Source organism: Helianthus annuus, chromosome 15 (assembly GCF_002127325.2).
Source record: "Helianthus annuus cultivar XRQ/B chromosome 15, HanXRQr2.0-SUNRISE, whole genome shotgun sequence".
NCBI lineage: Eukaryota > Viridiplantae > Streptophyta > Magnoliopsida > Asterales > Asteraceae > Helianthus > Helianthus annuus.
In genome coordinates, this window is record NC_035447.2 from 56,639,359 (window position 1) to 56,665,590 (window position 26,232).

Sequence of the window (26,232 nt, forward strand, 5' to 3'; positions counted from 1 at the left end):
ATTTTACAAGTAACATACGACTAGTTATAGTCGTTTTCTTTAGAAAATAACAAGGTGTAGTGTATTCTATACTGCTTAAAACCTGATTTGAATTCCTAAATTGACTCATACCAAAACTATGAATTAAAAGCAGAAACACAACAATTATTCGATAAATCGAGATTAAACTAAGCGTCATAAACAACACATAACCACACACTAAAGCCCTACGTTCATCATTCTCGAATACAAAAGCATGTAAAATTACCCTTCTACCCAGCTTAGACACCTCGAGAAACAAAGGCGCCAACATCCTACCAGCAGGGGCACAATAGTCATTTTCTAGCGGGTTCAAATTTCAACCCGGCAAATTTCCAAAGCCCATTTTATGTGCTTCAACTTTAAGAGACTTGAGGTACTTAACAGCTTCATCAAGAACATCGACTGTGTTCATTTCCGCATTACCACCAGGAACAATTCCTCTAAGAGACTTCACCATCTTTTTCATCTTCTCACGCTTTCCCGAACTACCCTTTGACCCATGAGACGACGTTGACCCGACCCACTTGTTTCTTCGTCTCGAAGAGCAAGAATCAGATGTATCATACGTGTCATCTCCATACGTTCGTGCTGTGCTAACCTCGTCGTCTTCATATTCTTCATTTTCATCCTCGTCGTCATAGCTCAACAATGCATCAATATCCGCCGAATCTTCTTCTGTAACCCTGGGGGTATATTTGTCTTTTTGCATCGGTGCAGTGTTTATACCAGGGTTGTACATGACCTGGTTACAGTTATCCGTCCTGTCGAAAATTACGTAGTTTCTCGGGCAATCCCATGATGGATGTAAGTCAACGTTTTGACCAAAAAACGAGCCCATTTGATCTTGATGTTGCGGGAAATTATGTTGGTCACCCTGCATTACGTCTTCTAACTAAATGCGTCTGAACTCTGAACTTGCGCGTTTTTTATATGTAGTTTTGGTTTTCAGGGCTTAGTGTGATGCTAAAAAAACAAGAATCGTAAACGCGATGAGTAGTGCGAATGATGCACTTTCAAGTTATTTCCATTTTTTTGTACTGGAGAGATTTATGTTCCCGATTTGTAATAATCACCAACGACTAACCGATCAATATCTTTACTGTCTTCTAATGTGAAAAAATAACCGAAAGGACAAAAACAAGCTTTGACTATGAAAAGTCAAGTCTACGTAACAGGCTTAAGTAACTGACGGAAATATTCAGCCTGTAACAAAAGTTCAAAACACAAGTCAACTATTTTGTATCCATTAGTTTCAAACAAAGATGAACGTTGACTTTTGAGGTCAAACAGAAATTAATATGTAGTTGATACTAACAATTTGACTTTTGAGGTCAAACAATTCATGGTTTTGGCTCTTGATGCATAATTGACATGATTTATTATTAAGAATTTTCTTATTAACGCAGTTTTATATGTGATGTGAAATGATTTGGAGTTCTTATAACTATGTATATAACATTTTGTAGTGTTTATCACTTGGTTGACCAGAGAAAGTCAAAGGGTGTGTTTTTTACGGTTTTACCTAACAATGGGCTTAAGATAAAGATAACAAAAAATAACAATTTCACATTGTAACAGAAGTAAATGTTGGTCCATGGGTTCTAAAGAACGATGAAATTTGACTTTTGAGGTCAAACAGAAATTAACATGTGTTCTTTATGAACACTTTGACCTCAAAAGTCAAAATGAATCATGCTTTTATTTCAATATCGACATTATTAATGCTATACTTTGAGAACTAAGAGGTTGCTATGCATAGTAGCTTTATAAATGATGAGAATCAAATTGCATTCTACTCAATGTAACTATACCATTATCCTTGAAAATTACTTGGTTGACCAAAAAAGTCAACATTTACCTGACAAACTTGCATCAAATTGTAATAGGCGATGATCCCAACACTCATTTTAGTTTTCCCGACTTCTTTCACGATTTGAATCCTCCTTTGTGCAACACCGATGAACATTCTCAATAAAAAAAACCAACAAAAAAGCCTGCAAAACGCGATATCCCGAAAGAAGTCAACATTTGACTTTTGAACACCCATACTATAAGTATAAACAAAACAAGATGCTTCTCACCTTAGAAAATCAAATTACAGTATGAACCGATAGAAAATCGTGAAAGAAGTCGTTCCAAAAGAGGTCCACGGCATGTTGCTCAACTTCTTCAAATTTAGTTTTTATATTATTATGACCCCCCTACATCACAACATTAGCATTAGCATATCAAGAATATAACAAAACCATAAATACATAAAAAAAATTGGATAATAGATGTTCTAACACATTTATGATTGAGATTATAAACTGCAGACTATGGTTGGTCAAATATGAAAGCTTTGATCATTTATGGGGGTGTTTACAAATTTTTACAGCCTTTAAGTGAAAATTGCACACAAATTCATAAACAAATTTCTATAATCACAGATAAAAAGTAAAGAAACATATAATAGAACTGTAACAACAAACATGACCTAGCGGTATGATGTTTGCCCCACAAAAGTGGTGTGCGGTTCAAATCTTTGCACGTACAAGGTTATGCGGTATTTATGTGCAAAAGAATTGTTAAAAAAAATAAAAATAATACAAAGAGTGGAAGTTAACTGTTTTAAACAGATTATAGGTGTTTGCGGTCCAATCCGGCCGGTTTAACAAAAACCGTCGACAAAACCGCTAACTACAGTTTTGGAAATGGCAACCCGAACCAATCGGTTTTAGCGTTTTCACGGTTTGGTTTTAACAGTTGAAAGTATTTTTTCACTTTTACCAAAGTGGTTAGTTTTTTTTTTTTTTTTTTGAAAAATAAAATAATACTCATGGTTCATAAATATAGTATGCATGTATATATATTTTAGAGTAAACTGCCAAAATGGTCCCTGAGGTAAATGGTCCCTGAGGTTTGGTCACTTTAGTCTAAAACTCAAACCTTTTGAATCTGGGTCCATGTGGTTTCAACTTTGTTGCCATTTTCATCCAAAAGCAAAATCTGGTCAGATTTTTCAATTAACATCCAGCTTTTTTGTTTTTTTCCTCCTTTTAATGAAGCACAAAATGGTCATATTTTTTTAATTTTTTATAATAAAACGTTAAAAGACTATTTTGCCCTTCATTAAAAGGGAGAAAAAAAGACAAAAGCTGGATGTTAATAGGATCTGACCAGATTTTAATTTTGGATGAAAATGACAAAAAAAATTAAAACAACAAGGACCCAGATTCAAAAGGTTTGAATTTTGGACTATAGTAGCAAAAGTAACCAAACCTTATCGAGCATTTTGGCAGTTTACTCTATAATTTAAACAGCAGATTCCAAGTCTCAAATTGTCAGCTGAACCTTTAAACTGTCGAACCCAAACAGGGAACCATATAAACGGCCAGCTTGCTTTGAAAAAAAAACAGAAAAAAAAAAAAAAAAAAACTGAATTCAAACTCCCAATAATTCTTGATATATATATCAAACAAAAAAAAAGCAGCAAAAAAAGATGAAAGCCTCCTGGAATTTGATAAAAAAAAATCACTAAATTCAAAAGCTGAAACACACCCAAATTCAGAACCTAGGCAAAATATCATAATTTAAGAAGATCTTGATCTCTTTTACAATAAAGCTCTTAACATTTCTTGATCATTATTATGAAACAAAATAACCCATTAATATAATAACAACCACTGTAATTCAATCCCCAAACTCACCAAATGATAAATCAGTTAACAAACATAACCAAATTCATAATCTTGAAACCAAAAAAAAAAAAAAAAAAAAAAAAAAAAAAAAAAAAAAAAAGATCAAAACTTTATGAAACAAAACTCCAAAGATCTTCTTGATCTCAATAAATACCAGTTAGTTAAACCCCAGATAGCATCAAACATAAAAAGCTCAAAAAACACAAGAAATTCAAAGATCAGAACATACCCAAGAAATTCAGAATCTTGGATAAAGATGAAAGCTTTGGAAAGAAAGTGGTGTTGATATGGTGTGAAATGAGGGAGACAAGTAACATGGAGAGAAGTGGGTGGGTTTTGATGTTGGGTGCAGGGGACAGTGGGTGCTTTTTTGTTGCAGGTGAGAGTCAAAGAGAGAGAATGTGGGTCGTTGGATGGGTTTGTGGGATGAATTGTGGCCGTTGGATTGGATATAGAAAGCACGCGTGAGCATAATGAGGAGGATGTTTGACAATATGTGTGATCTTGTCGCAAATCTTAATCTCTTGGAGTTTGGTTGTAAACATCTTGTACAGTATTTAGTGTCGAATTTTATCAATATACTTGTATTTTGGATTTTTTTTTTTATGGATAAATCCTATTGTTTGACTATGTAGCTAAGTTGGCATCGGAGGGAAAATGAAATGCAGTGTTGAAGGTTACAGGTGTCAAGTTCGAATTCAATCATAATTAGGTTTTACCATAGTGAGTATTTTGGACAGCAAGTTTTTCTCCGAAGATGGTAGGCTTGGACTACACAGCGTTATCTAAGTTCGTAGACATATGGGGTCGTATTTTGCCATTGTATTACCTCGAGGTAGTCGTGTTTTTATTTGTTGGGCGTTCGAAAACAAAATCTTATTTTTGACTTAAAACCTAGTATAAACTATAAAGGTGGGTTTATAATATTTTTCAAATAATATATATGTACGTATATTAAAAAAAAATATTGAACTTTTAACACTAATGTAAGTTTTCCTAGTTTTAAAAACTATGTACGATAATTCGCTTAGTCTTCCGATTTAGAAGTCTACTCGGTTTCACAAAATGCTTATTAATGAGATGAGTAACATGGTCAAGTCGTAAGACAAAGAAAGGCGTAGATAACAATCTGATATATAAAAAGATCGTAAGTAACTTAGTGCTCCATATGTGTAAATTGGAAGCGATATTCCCCCTTGTATCCAAAATAAGTTGAATCATGGAATTCTCTTCGAGAATTGCTAAACTAACGACTCTATTAAAAAATGGAATTAGCAACTTTAACACGAATTTCAAGTGGATGAGATTGGTCGAGTGGTCTCAGTTGGAGATGATTGCATGTGTTTATGGGTTGAACGACATCCAAGTTGGGGAAATAGTTGAATTTGCCAGCGGTGTAAAAGGAATAGCCTTGAATATTGAGAATGAAAATGTAGGGATTGGTGTCTTTGATAGTGATACTGGTATTAAAGAAGTTCTTGTCAAGTGCAGCGACTCTGTTGTGAATGTCCCTGCGAGAGAGGCTTTGCTAGGACGTGTGGTGGACGCCTTGGAAGTACCTATTGATGGAAGAAGGGATCTAAGCATTTATAAATTTTTAGTTAAGATATAATTTTTTTAACAATTTATATATTTACTTTGAATATAAATCGAAGTGTACAATTTCGTTCAGATTTTTTTCATTAACGTAAATTTGTATTAGAAAATAAGTGTATACAATACAAAGTAATTTTTGGATATTAGGAGGCTAGAAAATGTTGCGGCATAAAACTCATATTGTATCGACATATAAAAAAATAAAACTGTGCATTTCATGTTATATTAAATATTACTACTTATCAGATAAACTAAATTATTCTTGGCAAAAAAGAAAATAAAATGAGTTATTGGTTTTTAATAATTCTAAGTTTCAGCTTGGCTGATAATAATCCTAATTTTAAAAATTCATTAAAACGATCCCAACTTTTAAGAATTTGGCACTCATTGATACTTTTCTAACATAGGCTCACTTAAATCAATTAAGGAGTATGCATATGCACTTGAATCTATTTAGGAAACCAAATTCTTATATGTTAGAAAAGGATCAATGGGGGCAATCTTTTACAAGTTGGTATCATTGAAGGAAACTTTTAAAGTTGAGATTATTATCGGTCAGCAGGTAAAACATATAATTATTAAAATCTAATAAACCAAAATAAAATTATATGTCAAATTTGATCTACTAGGAGAGAGAGAGAACGCATGATTATAAATCATGATTGGTGTAGTTTTTAATAACAAAGATAAATTACAATAGCATGAAAAGTTGTTCTAAAAATTACAATATAATAAACTCTAGTATAAAATATATATAGATTAGACACGAGGCAGCAAGCATGTTTTGAAACCAATGCACTTTTTATTATTACTTGAATCACGACTGATTTAAAAAGTATATATGCATAGAAAAGTAAAAGTCATAAAATGCAGAGTACATCAAAGATGAGGGTTCATTTATGATTGTAATTTGTAAGGGTTCATTTATAAAAAGTATATATGCATAGAAAAGTGAAAGTCATAAAATGGAGAGTACATCAAAGATGAAGGCTATTATTAATTTATTATAGTAGAGCGGCTACACTGTCGCAAGGTGTGCAGGTAGAATTTTTGGGTTTTAAAATAAAATGCAAAGGATAGTTTTGAATAAGAAAGATGAGCACCTTTACCATTTATGGATAATTTTCAATTGACATGACAATTTTCAATTGGGTGATATTTGTGCATCTTTTTTTAAGAATTAAATGTTTGGTTGGTTCCTGTGGTTTTCAAAAGTTGCAGACTTGGTCCTAGTGGTTTACTAATTACACGTTTGGTCCTAAAAGTTATCAAAAATATACTCGGTTGGTCCCCAGCCCTAACATCAGTTAAATATCTCAGTTAAGTTCATGTTAAATGACCAAAATACCCTTTCTCATTAACAAAAAGGATTTCAACACCTTTCTGACTTTATAATCATCTTCATCACCATCATCATCTTCATCTTCTTACTGCTATGTTTAACCCACCACCATCTCACCCACCTCCGCCACCATCTCACCCACCTCCGTCACCATTTCGTCACCGCATTAATCAACAACAAAAACATCAAAATCAGCGTCCATCATCTTCCTCTTCGCGTTAATCATCATCATCGTCATTTCGTCAGCGGCGGGTCGCCGGAAAGACAACCAGCGTCAATCGGACCCAGGAGAGATCGAGAGAGAGGAGATCGGTGTGTGCTTTGTCGGATTCACAACGTCGATCGGACCATCCGCCCTGTTTGGGTGTCAATCGGTCCCTTAAATCCCTAAAAAATGCAGCTAACCTTCTTCAAGGTAACAACTCGGAGCCAATCTTTGATGAAAAAGGCCCTTAAGTATGGTGGTCGGCGCTGATGGTGGTGGTTAGCACTGATGCGGCTTCAAGGTAAAATTGGAGGTGTTCAGATTAAAGGTTTGGTGGGATTAATTGGAATAAAAAATGCATCATCAGTTCTTGTTATACGCACATATCAATCACTCAAATGCATCACTGTTCGTATTCTTCATACATTCTGAGTTGTAGATCTGTATCGAAGATTGTATGTTTTGAGTGATTGTGATAGTTTCTAATTTGTTGTTCCAGATCTTTAGAAATTGATTCAAAATTGTTCTTGAACACATTCTGATATGGTGTTGTTGTGAATTTCGAAAAACGAAGAAGAAGAGAACTAAGCTGGATAATATTTGATGATATCTGTGATTGTTAATTTCATGTTGCAGGGAGGAGGTGGTCGTGGTGGATTGGTTGATTCGCCGGAAAAACCGGACGGCCGACAGGTGATGAAGATGAAGATGGTGATGAAGATGATTATAAAGAGAGTTAATAAGCAAGGGTATTTTGGTCATTTAACATGGACTTAACTGAGATATTTAACTGATATTAGGGTTGGGGACCAACCGAGTGCATTTTTGACAACTTTTGGGACCAAGCGTGTAATTAGTAAACCACTAGGACCAAGTTTGCAATGTTTGAAAACCACAGGGACCAACCAAACATTTAACTCTTTTTTTAACGGATTACTAGAGGGGGCAATCCTGACCCATATGGCATTATATGGGTCGATATGGGTATTTTATAAATGACAACGGGTTAATTTGGGTGAATAATATTAATTAAGAGGGTCAATCCGGGTTATTTTAAAAGTAAAAAGTTTCATTTACGGGTCCAATTTGGGTGAAACATAATATTGGATTGAACTTATTAGAACGGGTCACTAGGAACAAAACCACAGATGAACAAGTAAACAGCTGATGAACTAAACAATGAACATCAATACATCATCTTCAATCTTCAACCTCTCCTTCAAGAAATCCTTCTTCGCTCGTTAATCTCTCGGTCTGCATCAACGATTTATTCACATCGAATCGGACACAGGTTCAAAACCCTAATCTTTGCTTCTTCTGTACCAAATTAGAGTTGAACTTGATGTTTTCTGCGTGTTAATCGAACAATTGAAGAACACGCAATACACATCGACAGGTATCACTAGTATTATGAAAGCAAATACTATTATCTAACTTGTTTTGTTAGAAAAATGAATTATATTATCTAACTGAATTGGGGAAAACTTAAATGTACAGTTTATCCACATGAAATTTGTGTTTGTGCTGTTAAATGTAAATGGCAAAAGATTAGTTAACCACATGAAATTTGTGAAGATTTGTTTGCATCATTAATTCATTTATCGTAAAATTACAAAGTACATATACAAAGAAAGGCTCCATTAGCTTTGGCAAGAGTAAACAACATACGAAACTACAAATACAACAAAATGAAATAAAGATACGACTCCTCGCCAAATGGTCTAAAAATCTCCAGGGAAGCACCAAACTGACCCTCGGTAAAAACCCCTGCAAAACAAACAACCACAACAAGAAATAGGCAAAAAAGCAAAGAAGCAATACACAGTCATAACCCATACGATTAGAAGCTGAGGAGGTCCCCGACACAAAGGACCCCCTCCCAAGCAGTCAAGCAAAATTCAAAAGTATCCTAAGGAAGGTAAAAGTTATTACAACCATATCGAAATGTGTTAAGTGTTCAAAATTCAATGGGGATCACCCCCGGACAGAGATGGTGGAGACGAAGGGCCGGCGGAGGAGAACATGGCTTTTAATTCATCAATAGATATCAGGGGATGGACCAGGATTTTCCCAAGGATGGCTGGGGTTTTACGCCCAAACTCCTCATTCAGCTTGGACAGCCTCTTCTTTGCCTTAGAATTGTAAAGAGGAGTCTCCTTTCTGCCTAGGCCCTGAGTAGAACAGGCATAGCCATCCTTTAATCCCAACTGGTAGCCAACATCCCTGTATGCCCCGTACACCTCCTCCAGGCCACTCTTGAAGTCCTCCGACTGAGCAACAGGAGCAAGAAAGGCCCCAAAACCCTCAGTAATCAGCCAATGCTTCTCCCTTGCCAATCGTTGGTTATCGTCAGAAGTTATCCCATAGTCTGCATACATTGTGTTGAGTTGCTCCTGGGAAACGGAGCCAACTTCCTTCAAATGCTTCAGCTCAGCAGCAAGCTCCTCCTTCTCTTCAACCAGCGCCGCCATCTCCCGCTCCCAAGCCCGTTCTTTCCTCTCCAGCATAGCTCCAGCTCCCTGGACAAAAGATCAGTAGATATACATAAAAAAAAGAGAGGGAGGGGGGGAACTATGTACCTTCTCCTCCTGCAGCTTCCTCTCAGCATCAACCACTTGGCACCTAAGCCCAGCAGCGGCAGACTGGGAAGCCTTAAGCTCAGCCTTAAGCCCTTCGTTTGCCTTCCTCAGATCATCGATTCTCTACAACATCCCAGCGCCCCTAAAAAAGCTTTCACACAGGGACATGCTATACTGATCCTCGAAGAGGTCGTCCCTCAGAGCAGAGTTTACAAATTTATGTGAGGGAGGAACAGCATGGTTCAAGAAATCCCTAGCAGCTTCAGGAGTCCCTATCACTGAGGAGCTAGTCACCTTCCATTTAGGGACATAAGCAGGAGGGATGGCATCGGCAAACAGAGGGGCAAGAGGGGACCGATGAGCAAGACCTTCGAGGAGAGTGGGTCTACTGGTCCCAGTGGCATGGGAGGGCGAAAGCTCGAAAGCTGAGGAAAAACGAGTTATGCGCACCTCAGAAGTCTTATCCCGAACACGGGAAGAAGAGGGACCAGTAGGAATCTCTATGGGCTCCCGGGAACTCCCCTGAGAAGTAAGAAAAAGAACATCAGATGCAAGGCAAAAAGCAGAAAAAATAAAATAAAGGAAAGATAAAGCTTACCAGCAAGGGAGCACTCACTAGGCTCGAAGACTTCAAGTGTTTAGACAGGGAACCTTTGACCCCAACAGGGGGGAGATCAGAAGCAGCTTTCGATGAAGGAGGAGGTTTTTGATGACACACCCCAACCAATGGCGGAAACATCGGGATGAGACGAAGTGTGAAGATTGCAAGAGACTTCATAACGCTATTTGTGACAATATCTAATAAACCGGTTTCATTTCATAAGTAAATTGTCAACAATACAAGAAATACAAATAACAACAAGTTCAAAGGAAATACATAACAACATAATCAAAATTGATACAACATATTAAACCTAAACGTCTATATGTGTATCTAGGCATCAACGCTACTTCTTTTCATAGCATCATCATCCTCAACCTGTAACATGTTTAAAATAAAGTTCAATGCAAAAGCAAAGGCGAGTATACAAGTTTGGTACATACATAGCATAAGATAAAAGTGTGAATAATTCCTCATAGCAATCATGCGATTCAAGATAAACATTAAATATGGCATGTGTCTAACATATCAAACCAAGAAAACGCAACTTGCTCATGACATAACCAAAGTTTCAGTAGAGGCGGGTCGTTAATCCTATAGCGCTACACATGTCACGGTTTGGCTCGTACGAAGTTAATGATAAGTTCAACACATAAGAATCACCCAAATTTAAAGTATCAAGCCATCACATATACAAGCATGTTATAGGAATGTTCATGTGTTTAGACAAAAGTTCATGTGTAAGTTTCAATAGGTAAACATGTTACACCCCAAAAGTGGTAAAAGTAAAAAGGGGAAAAATGCGAGTATACTCACAAATTTGCATATGCTTTCCGATTATCCAATGTGACGAAGTTGATGAGGTTAGAAGGTTGAATATGTTCGTTTAGGAATTTAGGAAGTTAAAACACAAGAATATATGTATTCGAAAGTAATCATCCTTTAACATCAAGTACTTGTTCTTGACACTATGAAACCTCAAGGGTGAATGTTTTCATGAGTAGTATACTCATTAGAATCGTAACAAGTCTTATGTCTTGGATGATGTATTCTAATACTTTGACGAATGAACACAAGTCCACCATCAAGGATTCGAATAGTAAATATATGTATATGTATTATATGTATTATGTAGTCCAATAATCAAGCATGAGGTAGAAGATAAATCTTCATTTAGGTACCTCTATTGTGTCATAGAATTCATGTAGGAGGTAGGAAGAACATGTGACAACCGGTAATTTTTGGTTTCTAATTACGTGATGAACGAGCGTTTAATGCGATAATAAATAATGTTTAAGGCACAAATTAACCTAATTAGGCTCTTGGTATGCCTAGGAACGCTTATCGGACGTTGCAGTGCGCATATGAGGATTTTCGGGAAAACTGCGTAACAGTAAACGATAACGAATTGATGCCGTACAAAATACTGACAACGCCGACAAATACGAATTTTATACGTATGTTATATAGATTTGAACATGATTTTACGGACTTATCATGCTTCCAAACGTCACAAAACACAAACGCGAACGAAAAATATGACTGTAGGAACGCATTGGCAACGAGACGGAAGCATCGGATGCGCGTATTAACTTAAAAAACCAAAATATTTTGATATATTTAGCTTCGCTTTCGAATTTTAATATCCGTAGTTGAAACCGGATCGAAAAGAAAAACGGATCAGAAACGCCAAACGAGGCAGTTACGCGATTTTAGCGTAACCGACGAGCGAACGCGTCAATTATAAATCTCCAACGTAATTTTGAATGTTTCGACACTAAAACGTTGTTTTACGACACGTTACGATGATCGTGTTCGAAAACGGGCTTTAGGAATGTTTTGGGCGACGCAAAAATTTGAACATGGGGTTAGCGTGACACGAATACAAATGTACAAAAATATATTTTTATCCACTTGACATGTTCATATTCATTTTACAATTCTATTCTTATATTTTATGAAAAAAAAAACTTAACTGGTGGGTGTAAATAAATGGGTATTTTATATACCTAACAAGACATAACCAACACTCAAACTAAACTATCATGCACTCAACTATCACCTACCCACCTCTAGCCCTTAGCCATATGGCCGATCCATACCCACCCTTACCTCATATCTTGTGAGACCTTCCATTGAAATCTCTACCATACTTTGATTTGTAATTGAAATGATTATATTTAGATTTTATGTATTTGAAATGTCACACCATCATCCTTTAAATCACCCAACAACAAAAAAAAAAAAAAGAAAGAAAAGAATTCTCATCTCTCTCTCAATCTCATGGATACACACACAAACAAAGTTCACTTTTTTTTTTCTAAAATCAAGTTCAATGATTTCAAATGTTCCTTCAAGGATCCAACATGCTTCAAGGTGTTTTAAGTTGGTGGTTCTAGTGTTCTTCAAGCCTCCATCATCTAAGCCTTTTTTTTGCTTGTTTAAGTGAGTATTTGCTCATCTCTCAAAACTCTAGTTTTAACCATTTTACAAGTTGTTTTGTGTAGGATTCACCCAAGTAGGTTGTCTTCGGTTAAACCAAATTTATTTGAAACCAACAATTTTTATATTTTGTGTTATTCTAAAAATATATAAGAATAAAATTTGGTTGTAACAAGAGTTTGCTCAAATCATTATGTTGGTATTCGAGTCTCACTTAGGCATTTTTTGGTTAAGAAACAATTATATATTTTTCAAATTTTAATGTGTAGCAAGTGTAAACAAGGAACCATTGACTCATATGAGCTAGATAGAATATTTTTAGAACTTTTTATGAGTATCATCTATCTTAACGTTTTATATACTTTTATTCAAATCATGGTATTTTCGTTAAAATGACGGTTATATATGTATATTTTAGAAGCATACGGAGATTCGAATTTATTTTGTGACGAGGTATATCTTTGTGCTTTGTTTAGTTGATGCGATTATTGATTTATACTTGGTTGAGTATTTTTAGATGGTTGACAGAAATACATATTTTTATAAGTTCATGATATTTTACGACCAGATAGTAAATATTATATAGTTTGAAAAAAATATGTATATTTTTAACCCATGTTTGACTTTTTCAAAAATAGCCTTTAATAGACTAAAAAAAAAACTATTTGTGGAAGTTTCGTTTCAAAATAGATATAAAATTATTACTAGTCGTTACGAGATAAATATATATTTGGTTAAAATTATATATACTTGTAGTACTCAGAGGGCGTGAGTTCAAGAAATCGTTTTATTACCTGAAGTATTTATTTTAAATATATATGAAGATATAACGATTAGAAATCCCTAAAATAAATATTTGTATATTTATGGGTATTTTTCCGAGTATTTATACATGTTCAAGAAGAGGAATGATCATTTTTCTATAAGTATGGTATTCTATGGGTATATGGGTGTATGAATATATATATATATATATATACATACTCACACACATATCTATTATTTTTACACAAATACAAGGTTATTTCAAATTATATCTCTCTAAAAGTTATATATAATTGTATATTTACTTATTTGTCGATTGAGACAAGTTACGACTTTGGTTAAAATGATTGTTTATTTTATAAACCCGGACACGGTTTTCTTCATAGGAGAATAATAGAGCGAAATATGATGTGTATACACCATCTATATTTATATAACTTATATAAAGATACTTTCTAGAAATAAAAGGGCATATCACCATTGGTTCGTCGAGTCTAAACCGTTAAAAAAAGGACACATTTTCAAGTCCAGCTAGTTGACACATGACCAACTTGCACATTAGAAACATTGTATAGACCTTAAGATGTCCTTTATGCTTTAGGGCACGAGTAGGTTGGTTCACGCAGACACGGACTATGCTATTTCCTATTTGCTATTTGCTTGTCATTTGTTGTATTTGGAGCTTACGCTTGCTGACCAGGTGAGTTCATAACCCCCATTTTTTACTGTTTTACATTTTTATAAATGTTTTCGGGGGTGGAAAGACATGCAAGTTTTGCAAAAATAAACAACTTTTCGATGAACGAAAACTCATATTTCTAAACCGTGTTGCGAATGAATTTCAAGGTACTTAAATGGTTTACGAATGATTTCGATCAAACATACCGGTTTACAAAGCACGCGCATATTTATGAAACGTGCATGATTTTCTAATGGGTACGGGCGACGCAGTCGAGGTTATTCGACACAGTCGAGGTGATTCGACACAGTCGAGGGGATTCGACACAGTCGAGGTTATTCGACACAGTCGAGGTGATTCACACAGTCGAGGTGATTCGACACAGTCGAGGTGATTCGACAATAAAAACCGTCTACACAGGTTGAGTACTTCCAATGTCGCCGCATACGTTAATGTCCTCGCGAAACATTAACGATCAACCTGTTCATAGACGCTTTACATACCCATTTACAACACTAAAACTTTCATATATTCATAAGATTCATTTGATGGAAACTCACAAATACATGAATTTACAAACTTTGGTAACGTTTTTCAAGTTATACCTAAGTAAGAGGAAGCGCTGATCCTGCTTACAAAGGTTCGTTTGGGCTCGGCCCATTCTCTCTCGTGCAATGCACACAGATTTTCGTGGCTAGACTCATAGTTTTCATATGATATATCGAGAAAAATGATTCTATTATGTTTTCTCCACAACTTTTAAACCGGTTATCAAAAAGATTTATTTTAAATCTTTTCAAAACAAACTATGAACTCGCTCAACTTTATGTTGACTTTTTCGCATGTTCTTTCTCAGGTTGCATTTTCAAAACTATGGAACGGTTGGAATAGGAGAACCCATGGGAATTCGAGTACTTAGCGGCGTTCATTTTCTAGAAGTCTTAGCTTATTTGCTTCCGCTGTGCAATGAAGATACCAGTCTAGTCACGCCAGCTCTGATATTTCGGGGTGTGACAGATTGGTATCAGAGCTATAGGTTTCAGCGAATTTGGTTTCTGTAGAGATACCTAGGCTTTAACCTCACTTTACCCTGGGGACTTAGATTGTTAAGCCTTTGGATACATACAGAACGCCTAGGACTTAAATATGGGTTCCAACCGTTGCCGAAACAATGAGTCCACAATTTTGGTTATAAACAATACACAAGTGTTGTGTTGATGCACGGTTCATGAAACAGATTCATACGGTAAGCAAAACTTTGAGAGTCTTGGATAACATGCATTTTGGACCTCTGTAAGCTTATGTCGAAACCCATTAAAGGTCCTCACTTAGAAACCGTGACTAACAACTCGGGCAAACACCATTATCTATATTGTCTATGCTATTTTAATTACCCTAGCAGTTAATTTATGTGGAACGAAACGCTAGTGCACGAGTGCACATGAAACTCAAACTACACGTCAGCGGACGTCGAAGTACATCACACATGACTTTCGAGGCAAGGCCTTAGGAAAAACACACTCTGGCACGACAACAATGGTGCTAATTCCGTCAGCGAGAGATTTACCGATCGGAACACGACAATTTGCTACGTGATACTGCAAGCGACACGAATCACGCCAAGGTACGTTCAAGCGAGGGCTTCGCAAACTAATGGAAATCACAATTATTGGCATCGCAAATGGAAACTAGAAGTCTTCACATCTCCCCACTCCCTAAATGGGGATTATGCCAAGATTGACATTTCATGGTAATGTCATCTAACAACCGATCATCGCACGAACTTCCAGGTAAAGTCCTCAAAAATCCCTTTTGTTGAAATTTTGACTTTTGCATATAATGAGTAGATTTTCGCATTTCTACTCCCTCCTAACGGTCATTGCATCACAAAGATTTCATTTCTTGATAGAGAACACTCAATTGCTTCATTTCTTGACAAATTCATATGTTACGCATGTTTTGTTTGTTACACATGCGGTTAAGTTGATTCGTGAAGACCATCGGTGGCTTCACTCTAAATTGTTGCTTTACTAACGTTCAATATTGTTTTGCAATTTGGATCACTGCATTATTGCAAAGTGTTGACTCTTTGGTATCGAGTCAACGGATTTCTTGGAAAACTCATTTTCTTTTGAGTGGCATACATGGTTTTCCATTGTGGCCATGTCGAAACTTTATTATTGATACATGAATTCATTGTGGATTATGTTTCAACCAAGTTCGATTGTTTGAACTTTCTCACAATATATGATTCAAGATTCCATATGATGGATCGAGGCCATCATATTCGAAATAATTCCAACAAGCATTTCATTTGTTTCGAACCATAATATGCTTGTTTGGTCTTCGACTTCACTGAATCGTTTCTTTGATCACGATCACCTTGTGGTGGCGTTTTTCACAAGTTTCAAGCTTGCGCTAATCTCGTTGCTCACCTCATGTACGGATTTAATTATTTATTTATTTGTTTATTGATATTAAATATGCTTTGTTGATTTCTCATATTAAAGCAATCTTAACACAATCGTGTGTTAAGATAATGGTAAACAAGTTCATGTCATATTTCGGTGTACCTCTTAACGGTTCTTTCAGCATCGATCGTACGTTTTGTGGCATTCATTGTTTTTCATCTTCGACCGAAAACACTAATTATTTATTTGTTTCAATATCAATTGAAAATCCTATGAGATTTGTTTTTACTTCGTTGAACCTTGCGTCTGATTTCAAAACATATGCTTGTTCGGTCACCACTATTATTGAATTATTTCGATCACTACGACACCTTTTGGTGTCGGTATAAACTTGTAGCTTGGGCTAATCATAATCGAGCGTTTCACGCAAAACACAGGTGATACTTGTTCGATCACCGCTATTACTGAATTGTTTCATTCACTACGACACCTTGTGGCGTCGGTATAAACTTGAAGCTTGTGCTAATCACGATCAGCCGTTTCATGCGAAACTGTATATGTTTTTCGTTTGACACATCATTTAAGTAGTCTTAATGCAACTATGTATTAAGACGATGATACACCAGGTTCGGTTGTATTTCATTTCGGTGTATCCTTGCAACTCAACAATGTCAACACATTGATTTTATCTTATCCATTTATTGGTTCACTAGTTGACAAATCATTTCATGATACTATCCATTTCTGCCTGTTGATTCAAGTTCCAATCATACAACAACCAACGCTAGATTCCGTTGATAGTGAATTCTGTTATTTCAAAAGTTGATTTGCAGTTTGTGAACGTTCATTAGGAATTCCATTGGTTGAATTGCCTCATTTGTTGAACCCAGTAAACCTAGTCACATTGGTGATAATATCACAACATCTCGTTCATTTGACATCGATTTCTAAAACATAACTCAGTTATACCGTTGGGTTCCTATTGATGCATATTGTTCTTGCAAATCACGCAATCTGAACAAGTTTTGGTTCGATTACACGGTCATTCACTTTGGTATTATTCGGACTTACCTAGGAACGACACAACTCTGAGGAAATAATATAGACTAAATTTCGAGGACGAAATTTCTGCAACAGGGGGAGAATGTGACAACCGGTAATTTTTGGTTTCTAATTACGTGATGAACGAGCGTTTAATACGATAATAAATAATGTTTAAGGCACAAATTAACCTAATTAGGCTCTTGGTATGCCTAGGAACGCTTATCGGACGTTGCAGTGCGCATATGAGGATTTTCGGGAAAACTGCGTAACAGTAAACGATAACGAATTGATGCCGTACAAAATACTGACAACGCCGACAAATACGAATTTTATACGTATGTTATATAGATTTGAACATGATTTTACGGACTTATCATGCTTCCAAACATCACAAAACACAAACGCGAACGAAAAATATGACTGTAGGAACGCATTGGCAACGAGACGGAAGCATCGGATGCGCGTATTAACTTAAAAAACCAAAATATTTTGATATATTTAGCTTCGCTTTCGAATTTTAATATCCGTAGTTGAAACCGGATCGAAAAGAAAAACGGATCAGAAACGCCAAACGAGGCAGTTACGCGATTTTAGCGTAACCGACGAGCGAACGCGTCAATTATAAATCTCCAACGTAATTTTGAATGTTTCGACACTAAAACGTTGTTTTACGACACGTTACGATGATCGTGTTCGAAAACGGGCTTTAGGAAGGTTTTGGGCGACGCAAAAATTTGAACATGGGGTTAGCGTGACACGAATACAAATGTACAAAAATATATTTTTATCCACTTGACATGTTCATATTCATTTTACAATTCTATTCTTATATTTTATGAAAAAAAAAACTTAACTGGTGGGTGTAAATAAATGGGTATTTTATATACCTAACAAGACATAACCAACACTCAAACTAAACTATCATGCACTCAACTATCACCTACCCACCTCTAGCCCTTAGCCATATGGCCGATCCATACCCACCCTTACCTCATATCTTGTGAGACCTTCCATTGAAATCTCTACCATACTTTGATTTGTAATTGAAATGATTATATTTAGATTTTATGTATTTGAAATGTCACACCGTCATCCTTTAAATCACCCAACAACAAAAAAAAAAAAAAAAGAAAGAAAAGAATTCTCATCTCTCTCTCAACCTCACGGATACACACACAAACAAAGTTCACTTTTTTTTTTCTAAAATCAAGTTCAATGATTTCAAATGTTCCTTCAAGGATCCAACATGCTTCAAGGTGTTTTAAGTTGGTGGTTCTAGTGTTCTTCAAGCCTCCATCATCTAAGCCTTTTTTTTGCTTGTTTAAGTGAGTATTTGCTCATCTCTCAAAACTCTAGTTTTAACCATTTTACTAGTTGTTTTGTGTAGGATTCACCCAAGTAGGTTGTCTTCGGTTAAACCAAATTTATTTGAAACCAACAATTTTTATATTTTGTGTTATTCTAAAAATATATAAGAATAAAATTTGGTTGTAACAAGAGTTTGCTCAAATCATTATGTTGGTATTCGAGTCTCACTTAGGCATTTTTTGGTTAAGAAACAATTATATATTTTTCAAATTTTAATGTGTAGCAAGTGTAAACAAGGAACCATTGACTCATATGAGCTAGATAGAATATTTTTAGAACTTTTTATGAGTATCATCTATCTTAACGTTTTATATACTTTTATTCAAATCATGGTATTTTCGTTAAAATGACGGTTATATATGTATATTTTAGAAGCATACGGAGATTCGAATTTATTTTGTGATGAGGTATATCTTTGTGCTTTGTTTAGTTGATGCGATTATTGATTTATACTTGGTTGAGTATTTTTAGATGGTTGACAGAAATACATATTTTTATAAGTTCATGATATTTTACGACCAGATAGTAAATATTATATAGTTTGAAAAAAATATGTATATTTTTAACCCATGTTTGACTTTTTCAAAAATAGCCTTTAATAGACTAAAAAAAAAACTATTTGTGGAAGTTTCGTTTCAAAATAGATATAAAATTATTACTAGTCGTTACGAGATAAATATATATTTGGTTAAAATTATATATACTTGTAGTACTCAGAGGGCGTGAGTTCAAGAAATCGTTTTATTACCTGAAGTATTTATTTTAAATATATGTGAAGATATAACGATTAGAAATCCCTAAAATAAATATTTGTATATTTATGGGTATTTTTCCGAGTATTTATACATGTTCAAGAAGAGGAATGATCATTTTTCTATAAGTATGGTATTCTATGGGTATATGGGTGTATGAATATATATATATATATATATATATATATACATACTCACACACATATCTATTATTTTTACACAAATACAAGGTTATTTCAAATTATATCTCTCTAAAAGTAATATATAATTGTATATTTACTTATTTGTCGATTGAGACAAGTTACGACTTTGGTTAAAATGATTGTTTATTTTATAAACCCGGACACGGTTTTCTTCATAGGAGAATAATAGAGCGAAATATGATGTGTATACACCATCTATATTTATATAACTTATATAAAGATACTTTCTAGAAATAAAAGGGCATATCACCATTGGTTCGTCGAGTCTAAACCGTTAAAAAAAGGACACATTTTCAAGTCCAGCTAGTTGACACATGACCAACTTGCACATTAGAAACATTGTATAGACCTTAAGATGTCCTTTATGCTTTAGGGCACGAGTAGGTTGGTTCACGCAGACACGGACTATGCTATTTCCTATTTGCTATTTGCTTGTCATTTGTTGTATTTGGAGCTTACGCTTGCTGACCAGGTGAGTTCATAACCCCCATTTTTTACTGTTTTACATTTTTATAAATGTTTTCGGGGGTGGAAAGACATGCAAGTTTTGCAAAAATAAACAACTTTTCGATGAACGAAAACTCATATTTCTAAACCGTGTTGCGAATGAATTTCAAGGTACTTAAATGGTTTACGAATGATTTCGATCAAACATACCGGTTTACAAAGCACGCGCATATTTATGAAACGTGCATGATTTTCTAATGGGTACGGGCGACGCAGTCGAGGTTATTCGACACAGTCGAGGTGATTCGACACAGTCGAGGGGATTCGACACAGTCGAGGTTATTCGACACAGTCGAGGTGATTCACACAGTCGAGGTGATTCGACACAGTCGAGGTGATTCGACAATAAAAACCGTCTACACAGGTTGAGTACTTCCAACGTCGCCGCATACGTTAATGTCCTCGCGAAACATTAACGATCAACCTGTTCATAGACGCTTTACATACCCATTTACAACACTAAAACTTTCATATATTCATAAGATTCATTTGATGGAAACTCACAAATACATGAATTTACAAACTTTGGTAACGTTTTTCAAGTTATACCTAAGTAAGAGGAAGCGCTGATCCTGCTTACAAAGGTTCGTTTGGGCTCGGCCCATTCTCTCTCGTGCAATGCACACAGATTTTCGTGGCTAGACTCATAGTTTTCATATGATATATCGAGAAAAATGATTCTATTATGTTTTCTCCACAACTTTTAAACCGGTTATCAAAAAGATTTATTTTAAATCTTTTCAAAACAAACTATGAACTCGCTCAACTTTATGTTGACTTTTTCGCATGTTCTTTCTCAGGTTGCATTTTCAAAACTATGGAACGGTTGGAATAGGAGAACCCATGGGAATTCGAGTACTTAGCGGCGTTCATTTTCTAGAAGTCTTAGCTTATTTGCTTCCGCTGTGCAATGAAGATACCAGTCTAGTCACGCCAGCTCTGATATTTCGGGGTGTGACAGAACAAGCTTCCATTTAGGTACCTCTTATGGTTCACCACTACACTTGATGTAAAAACATACAAGGAGGGTCATGAACTAAGATTAATACAATAATGTAAACAATCTATGCTATGAGAAATCATCAAATCATGTGAGGATTGTATGTTTGGACAACCCAAGTTGTTCCATAATCACTCATGCATCAAAGTCTAAGTTTGACATGACTTGTGGGTTAAAACCCTAACCAAAACACCAAGTTTATGAGGTTTACTCCTCTGATTTTAAGTGTCTCAACCATGTTTTTAAGCTTACCCAACCATAGGAGAGGTTGTAAGCATTAGGACATTGGTGTGAGATGTGTTAGACACAAGTTGGATAAGAAATAACAAGTTGTTGATTAATAATAAACAAAACAGAAAGTTTTAGTCCATTTTAGGGCAAATCCAAGCATGATTCTTCCAAGGAAAAACCAAAGATTCAAACCCAAGGACATAACAAAGCAATAGGAAGAAGAACCAAGTGATTTGGTTAAGAAATGAGCAAGTTACACTCACTTTAGTGAAGTTACAATAATCTGTCCAAAACTCAGATTTACTGCAGATTGAGAGTGAATTTGTGAAGATTAGGGAGTTGTGAAAGTGTAAGAAGGGTTGGAGAAGGTGGGTATTTATAATGAATGAGTTAGAAGGTGATTGGAGGTTATTAGAGGTGGATTAAAGGTGATTGGGTGGGTTGGATTATTGGGATTTCGTGCAAAAGTTGAAAGGAAACACAAGTCTGCCGAAAAGGGACCCTCGCGTGACGTCTAGGACCCTCGCGTCACGCGGCGGCCTTGTCTCCGAAACTTTTATTTTTTTTACACTTTGGCCCCCTGAAGTTTGTACTTGTTTCCTTTAGGTGCAAACTTGAGAGTTTAGGGGCTTGTTTTGATATAAGAGCATAGTATAAGGTGTAATCAAGTATGGCGTTCATAATCAAAGTATATTTAAGCGTATAAATGTCGTAACTAAGTATCGTTCTCGTTCAAAACACATTCAAAGCATAAGTTTAGTTTAATCACAAGTTTAGCACATAGTTTTCAAGAATAACGTTCAAGCACCAATTTGATTCGCAAATTGAACGTATGAGTATAATTAGAGTGCGTGTAACATAATTGTAACAAAATACAAGTTTCATTAATGATCCAAGTCTTGATTTGATAATGATTACAAAGGAAGGAACGATTACAAGAATGCAAAGTTTCCAAAAATAGAATTACAAACAAGACTTGCTATAAATGGAAAGTACAAATAAGCAGGGCGTTACAGTCTCCCCTCCTTTAGGAAATTTCGTCCCGAAATTTATTCAAGAGGTAGACTTGAAGAGTTTTAGTAAAAATTTGAGGCTTGAAAATTTTGAAATATTTTGAAAGGCACAAAACTTTGGAGAACGATAAGGTAAATTTGTGAGTTAGTTTATTGCCTAAAATAATTTGAGGTGTCTGACATAGTCGAAAATATGTAGGTGTGTATACAGGTGAAGTGAGTTTAACCGCTTTGAGTAGCTTAAATTGCCGACGTATTTAAAAAGGTGACGTATTAAGAGAGAAGATGATGACAAATGGTTTGTATTCTGATGGGACGTGGTAACGGAATCACATTTGTAGAAGATTGTTTATTGAGTGAAACGAGAAGGTTTGGCACCCTAAATAAGGCTTTAAGGGCATACTAAGTACAGTTACACAAAAATTCAGAACAGGAAGACTATTTTATAGGTAAGTTAGAACTCGAATGTTTAAACAAGCTTAACTGCGAATGCGGTTTGTATGAACTAAAAGGACAAGGAGAATAATACGAGTATAGAATGAACGAATGACTCTTAAAGAGTACAAGTATGAGATTAGCATAAATGTTGGATAGATGAACGTAGTGTGTTAAGGATGAAGTCTCGTCATGGATAATCGGATATAATGCGTTTGTGAGTTGCGTGAAGTTGTATTAGGTCCAAAGGTCCGCAAAACACTGAATTTCTCATGGCACGTTCCTACGAAATTTTTGTAACATGGTGAAAACACTTATATATAGGAAGTACCAGCGGCATATCCACCATGTTTTGACCACGTTACGTCCGTTCCGTATTCGGTGTCATGTTACGTTCCGTGTCTTACCACACACAGTAGCACACTCTATGGTTCTCATGCACTTATCACTATAATCCCGTGTGCACCCGCGATTATTTTGATCATCGTATGATCCGCATAGCTTGTACTAGTTGAGTATGAATCAGGGTATACATAATTTAAAAATAAGAATGGGTACGTATAAGAATATAGTATATAAGCAAGTCCATGCTTAAGTATGTAAAGGACCCACGCAAGCGAATCCCTCGGATTACGCTCGTGTATAGGTACGAATGTATGAATCATGTGTATGAATGAAAGCCCGAGCATAAGTATAAGTTTAATATGAATATGCACGTAAGTATGGGTATCAACATAAAACGTACGAGTAGTATGAGTATACGTATAAGCATGAAACGTATAAATATAAGTATAAGCATAAAACACATGAGTATATGTATGAATACGATTATAAGTATGAGCACAAAATGTATTGTTATGAATATGAGCGTAAGTGAAAGTATGAATACTAATGATTTCGTATATAGTATTAATTGAAATGTAACAAAGTTAAGCATGTAAAAGTGTTCAAAAGGTTGAGCATGTAAATACGAATGATATAACTGAAATTTTCGCGATGCAACGACTAAAACGTGTATGATGATATGCATGTATAGTTGTTTAAACGAAACATTGAGTTTATCGAGTCAAAATTAGATTGAGCTTGGTTTAAAAGGTAGAATCTAGCTTGCATATGTAAGAGGATACAAAGTACTCTTTGGTTATGCATAATATATTTGGTAATGAATGGAATGCTACTTTTTGTTTAAAAGATTTTATGTAATTCGAGGATGGTCGGTTCCCATGAAGTCTTCTTGCCCACGTGTTTTGTAAATTGGTGTAGGAAAAAGGTTTTCGATAGAAAGTAAGTTCGTTTCATCAAACAAGAAATTATGAATTTAGGAGGTTCTTGTGAAAACGAGGATCCTTAGAAAAGAATTTAGCAAAAGGACTTAGTGATTGTTAAAAGTTTTAACAAATGATTTGTTGATGTTGAAAAGAGTATTTGGTAAAACGATCATATAACATCTTATTAGTAATTTGAGAAAGGTTAGTTTGATTTCGATTAAGAGTGGAAGTCTCTAGTATGATGATATAATATGAACGTGTTTTAGTTAATAAATCGGATGTGAAGTTCATGGGCAAGAGATTCACTAGACCGATTAAATAGATAGGTAGCATTTCGTAAGGTTTGGAAATTCGTGTAGTAAAACGTTTAAGACCTGATTAAGTATCTCGTGTATATGATCTATGTGAAATGTATAATGGAATAAAGAATAAGTTTGATAAAATAATAAATTTTGAAAATCGCATGAGTAGGGATTTGGTTAATGATAAACAATTTAGGTATAAAATATGATCGAGTTTGCATAATAAGATATTTTGAAGAGACGTTTTGGAAACGATCACCTAGGTAAGGGAATCACCCCTAACTCGTTGGTGAGGTCGTTTTTAAGAAAAGGGGAGTGGAGTTAATCGTCAAGGTAAGGAAATCACTCCTATCTCGATGATATATCTCCACTTGTCGTTACAAGGATTATGAACTTAAATTATATGAAATCATGCATATGTATAAATGTATGGAAAAGATTCAATATGTTGTGTGTGTAAAAGAGAATATCGAAAGTAAATTCAAATTTGAAAGATCGTATCGTATAAAATGAATAATAGAAACGCATGTTTAACCAAAGTTTGGAGTGTTCCAAAACGGAACTTTGACTAACCAAAGTGGTCGAAAAATCTTTTGAATTTGAGGAGCATGCTTTGGCCTAATAGGTAAAATACTCTCGCCGACAAGTCGGTTAACGGTATTTACCCTTCCGTTTACTACATGTCCCAAATCAATCGAAATTTCGAGACTTGGCGGGATTAAAAAAATATCAAGGAGTGGAACTAGTCGCCAAGGTGCGGGTTTCACCCCTAACTTGACGGTTTCGTATCCTAAGTGTGGTTGGTACTTGCCGGGTCGAAATTTAGTTTCGACATGTTGACAAGGGTCCACTAGAATTTTAAAATTTGAGATTTACCATTAAGATGTGGATTTCACTCCTAGCTTAATGGCGATATCTCGTGTAAAAAGAAGAATTTATAGATTGAGCGTCGTTCACCAAATTGTGGGTTTCACGCCTATTTTGGTGAATTCGTCCCATTTGTATAATGTGAGGGTTTACGGATTTAGAATAGTCAAGTAAGATGCATGAGGAAAAGTGTATGTCAAAAGAATACATAAATAAGTATAAACATATAAGAAAGCATATCAACAATGGTACATAAAGAATAAAGAATGAAACAATAAAACAAGTATTAACACATAGAGAAATAGGTCAAGAATAATACGTAAAGGATCGAACAACGAAACAAGTATTAACACATAAAAAGACAAGCATTAATGCATAAGAATAACATGTCGAATATTACCCACGAGTGACATACATGTTTAAAAGAGCATAAATAAGTAACAAATAAGGTATCATGTAGTAGTCCAAGCAAAGCATACGAATAAGGCTCTAAAACTATAGACTAGGTAAAAGCATTCCTACTTTTCCTAATTCCCTATAGTTATGGCTCTGATACCAATCTGTCACACCCCAACCAATGGCGGAAACATCGGGATGAGACGAAGTGTGAAGATTGCAAGAGACTTCATAACGCTATTTGTGACAATATCTAATAAACCGGTTTCATTTCATAAGTAAATTGTCAACAATACAAGAAATACAAATAACAACAAGTTCAAAGGAAATACATAACAACATAATCAAAATTGATACAACATATTAAACCTAAACGTCTATATGTGTATCTAGGCATCAACGCTACTTCTTTTCATAGCATCATCATCCTCAACCTGTAACATGTTTAAAATAAAGTTCAATGCAAAAGCAAAGGCGAGTATACAAGTTTGGTACATACATAGCATAAGATAAAAGTGTGAATAA

The 26,232-nt window shown here is 35.2% G+C and overlaps 1 protein-coding gene across 2 annotated transcripts; it reads right to left on the minus strand.

Moving 5' to 3' along the window:
• Positions 1 to 119: 119 nt before the first annotated feature.
• Positions 120 to 4,129, minus strand: LOC110876962 (transcription factor bHLH144-like). Of its 2 annotated transcripts, none has more exons than XM_022125122.2 (4): positions 3,931 to 4,129; positions 2,103 to 2,222; positions 1,880 to 2,015; positions 120 to 1,224 (listed from the first exon to the last, which is right to left on the minus strand). In XM_022125122.2, the coding sequence occupies exon 4, from the start codon at positions 899 to 901 to the stop codon at positions 338 to 340; it is 564 nt and encodes a 187-aa protein (XP_021980814.1). In that variant the 5' UTR covers positions 902 to 1,224; positions 1,880 to 2,015; positions 2,103 to 2,222; positions 3,931 to 4,129; the 3' UTR covers positions 120 to 337. The 2 variants fall into 2 exon arrangements, with proteins under 2 accessions (XP_021980814.1, XP_035840491.1); XM_035984598.1 differs by lacking the exon at positions 3,931 to 4,129 and adding an exon at positions 3,355 to 3,805.
• Positions 4,130 to 26,232: the final 22,103 nt, after the last annotated feature.

What these genes read in the sequence shown, in the direction of transcription:
- LOC110876962 (XM_022125122.2), bottom strand. Translation starts at nt 901, where the DNA reads ATGCAGGGTGACCAACATAATTTCCCGCAACATCAAGATCAAATGGGC.